The 3,318-nt window shown below is 67.5% G+C and overlaps 1 protein-coding gene across 1 annotated transcript in view; it reads right to left on the bottom strand.

The window, feature by feature from the left end:
* Positions 1-2,910, bottom strand: part of LOC113961440 (lysine-specific demethylase 5C-like) — a gene marked incomplete at its 5' end in the record, with an annotated part of 4,336 nt that extends 1,426 nt beyond the window's left edge. The window contains 4 exons of the mRNA XM_027671753.1: positions 60-259; positions 1,299-1,356; positions 2,204-2,270; positions 2,450-2,910. Of these exons, the coding sequence (XP_027527554.1) occupies positions 60-259; positions 1,299-1,356; positions 2,204-2,270; positions 2,450-2,910 (786 nt within the window). The remainder of the gene's footprint in view (positions 1-59; positions 260-1,298; positions 1,357-2,203; positions 2,271-2,449) is intronic.
* Between the last annotated feature and the right edge of the window lie 408 nt (positions 2,911-3,318).

The raw sequence follows: 3,318 nt of genomic DNA on the forward strand, positions 1-3,318 counted from the left end.
GGTTCGGGAGGTTCAGGGCTGAGTCCGGGGGGTGTTTGGGGTTCGGGACCCCCCCGTACCTCGAGCAGCAGCCGGAAGAGGGGCAGGGGTGGGGGCCGGGTCGCCTGCAGCAGCCGCCAGATGCTCTGGGCCTCGTCCAGTGTCACCTCCAGCAGGTCCCCCTCCATCATCAGCTCCTCCAGCGGCCGCCGCGTCCCCTCGGCCAGTTCCAGCACCGGCCCCTGGAGCCGGGGCAGCGCCGCGCTCAGGGCCTCCAGCTCTGTGGGGACATTGGGGACATTGTAGGGACAATGGGGACACCACAGGGACAGGGGGACACCACAGGGACAGGGGGACACCACAGGGACATGGGGACACCATTGGGAATGGGGGATTCCAGCACCGGCCCCTGGAGCCGGGGCAGCGCCGCGCTCAGGGCCTCCAGCTCTGCGGGGACATTGGGAACATTGGGGACACCACAGGGACACCACAGGAACATGGCCAGTTCCAGCACTGGCCCCTGGAGCCGGGGCAGGGCCGCGCTCAGGGCCTCCAGCTCTGCGGGGACACCACAGGGACATGGGGACACCACAGGGATATGGGGACACCACTGGGAATGGGGGATTCCAGCACCGGCCCCTAGAGCCGGGGCAGGGCCACGCTCAGGGCCTCCAGCTCTGCGGGGACATTGTGGGGACATTGTAGGGACATCATAGGGACAGGGGGACACCACAGGGACATGGGGACACCACAGGGACATTGGGGACACCATTGGGAATGGGGGGTTCCAGCACCGGCCCCTGGAGCCAGGGCAGGGCCGCGCTCAGGGCCTCCAGCTCTGTGGGGACACCACAGGGACACCACAGGGACATTGGGAACACCACAGGGACATGGGGACACCTCAGGGACATGGGGACATCATAGGGACATGGGGACACCACAGGGACACCCCAGGGACATGGGGACACCACGGGGACATGGGGACACCCCAGGGACATGGGGACACCCCAGGGACATGGCCAGTTCCAGTACCGGCCCCTGGAGCCGGGGCAGGGCCGCGCTCAGGGCCTCCAGGATCCACAGGATCCTGAGTATCCCACCCCAGTCCCTGCACTCCCACGGGATCCCATGGGAACCCCAGAGATCCAGAGGGTCCCCCAGCACCCCCCGGCTCACCAGGGATCCACCAGATCCCTCCTTCTCCCCCCGCACTCCCACGGGACCCCCGGAGCCACCCAGCCCTCCCTGGGCTCAGGGGGGATCCGGTGGGTCCCGGCGCCCGCAGGGGATCCCCCAAAGCCCCCCCAGACCCCACTCACCCGAGGGCAGGGGGCCGTTCTTCTCCGGGCTGGGGGCGTCCCCGTTCTCCACCGACACCTGGGGGGGGGGAGGGAGGTGTTAGGGGGGAACTCGGCCTCCTCCAGCCCCAAAACCCACCCCAGGACCGTCCCCTGAGGGTCAAAACCTGCCCCACACCCCCTCCACCCCCCAACCCCCCCCAAACCTTGGGGTGCTCCTTGCCCTGGGTCCCCCTCAGGGTTCTGTCCCCGTGCAGGTGGTGCCGCAGGGCTGCCAGTCACCCCAAACACCCCTTAGAGTCCCCAGACCCCCTCAGAGCCCCCAAATACCCCCCAAGCCCCCTAAACCCCCCCCAAAACCCCCCAAACCTTGGTCTGCTCATTGCCCCTGCTCTCCCGGAGTGCTCCATCCCCATCTCCCCCATGCAGGCGGTGCCTCAGGGCCGCCAGTCACCCCAGACACCCCCCAAACCTTGGTCTGCTCGTTGCCCCTGCTCTCCCAGAGCACTCCATCCCTGCAGTCCCCATGCAGGCAGTGCCGCAGGGTCACCAGTCACCCCAAACACCCTCAGAGCTCCCTAAACACCTCCCAAACCCCCTAAACACCCCCCAAACCTTGGTCTGCTCATTGCCCCTGCTCTCCTGGAGCGCTCCATCCTCGCTGTCCCCGTGCAGGTGGTGCTGCAGGGCCGCCAGTCACCCCAAACACCCTCAGAGCCCCCAAACACCCCCCAAACCCCCTAAACACCCCCCAAACCCCCTGCACCTTGGTCTGCTCGTTGCCCCTGCTCTCCCGGAGCGCCCCGTTCCTGCTGTCCCCGTGCAGGCGGTGCCTCAGGGCTGCCAATCACCCCAAACCCCCTCAGAACCCCCTACACAGCCCTCAGAGCCCCAAACACCCCCTAAATCCCCTAAACCCCCCGCACCTTGGTCTGCTCGTTGCCCCTGCTCTCCCGCAGCACCCCATCCCCGCTGTCCCCGTGCAGGCGGTGCCTCAGGGCCGCCAGTCACCCCAAATACCCCCCAAAACCCCTAAACACCCCCCAAACCTTGGTCTGCTCGTTGCCCCAAACACCCCCTAGAGCCCCCAAACACTCCCCCGCACCTTGGTCTGCTCGTTGCCCCTGCTCTCCCGGAGTGCCCCATCACCATCACCCCCGTGCAGACGGTGCCTCAGGGCCGCCAGTCGCTCCAGGGGCGCGGCCACGTCGGGTGAGGCCAGGAGCTGCCTGGCGCGGTCCTGCCAGGTGATGGCCCGTTCGGTGAGGCACTGCAGGGCCTCCCCCTCGGGCAGCCGCACCGGCAGCTTCTGCAGGGCCACCAGCAGCGCCAGGATGGTCTCGAGGCGCGGGCGCCGCGAGCGCTGGCACAGCGGGCACAGGAACTTGGCGTCCCACTCCCACCAGGCCGGCGACGGCTTCTGGGCGCCCAGGCGGGGCCAGGCCACGCAGGAGCCGTGGAACCAGTCCCGGCAGAGCTGGCACTGCAGCATGCCCGGCCCCGCCGGCTGCCCGCACACGCACGACGGGGGCCCCGGGCCCGGCAGAGGCGGGGCAGCCTTCTGAGAGTTGGCGTGACGGAGCCGCAGCATCCCCTCCTTCTCCTTCTGCTCGCCCTCCTTGAACGCCACGATCTGGGGGAGAAAGGAATGATTGGGGGGAGAGGAATGTGAGCGGGGACAGGGGGTGAGTCCCCCACCCCAAAATAAACACCTGGATCTGGGGGGTCAGCAGGGACAGGGGGTGAGCCCTCACCCCAAAATAAACACCTCGGTCTGGGGGGAAAGGAATGTGAGCAGGGACAGGGGCCCCCCACCCCAAAATAAACACTTCGATCTGGGGGGAATGTGAGCAGGGAAAGGGGGGTGGGAGCCCCCCACCCCAAAATAAACACCTTGGTCTAGGGGGAAAGGAATGTGAGCAGGGATAGGGGTGGGAGCCCCCAGCCCAAAATAAACACCCGGATCTGGGGGGAGAGGAACATGATCAGGGACAGAGGGTGAGCCCCCCACCCCGAAATAAACACTTGGATCTGGGGGGGG

This window comes from Neopelma chrysocephalum, unplaced genomic scaffold (genome assembly GCF_003984885.1).
Source record: "Neopelma chrysocephalum unplaced genomic scaffold, ASM398488v2 Primary Assembly neopelma1_97197, whole genome shotgun sequence".
Lineage (NCBI taxonomy): Eukaryota > Metazoa > Chordata > Aves > Passeriformes > Pipridae > Neopelma > Neopelma chrysocephalum.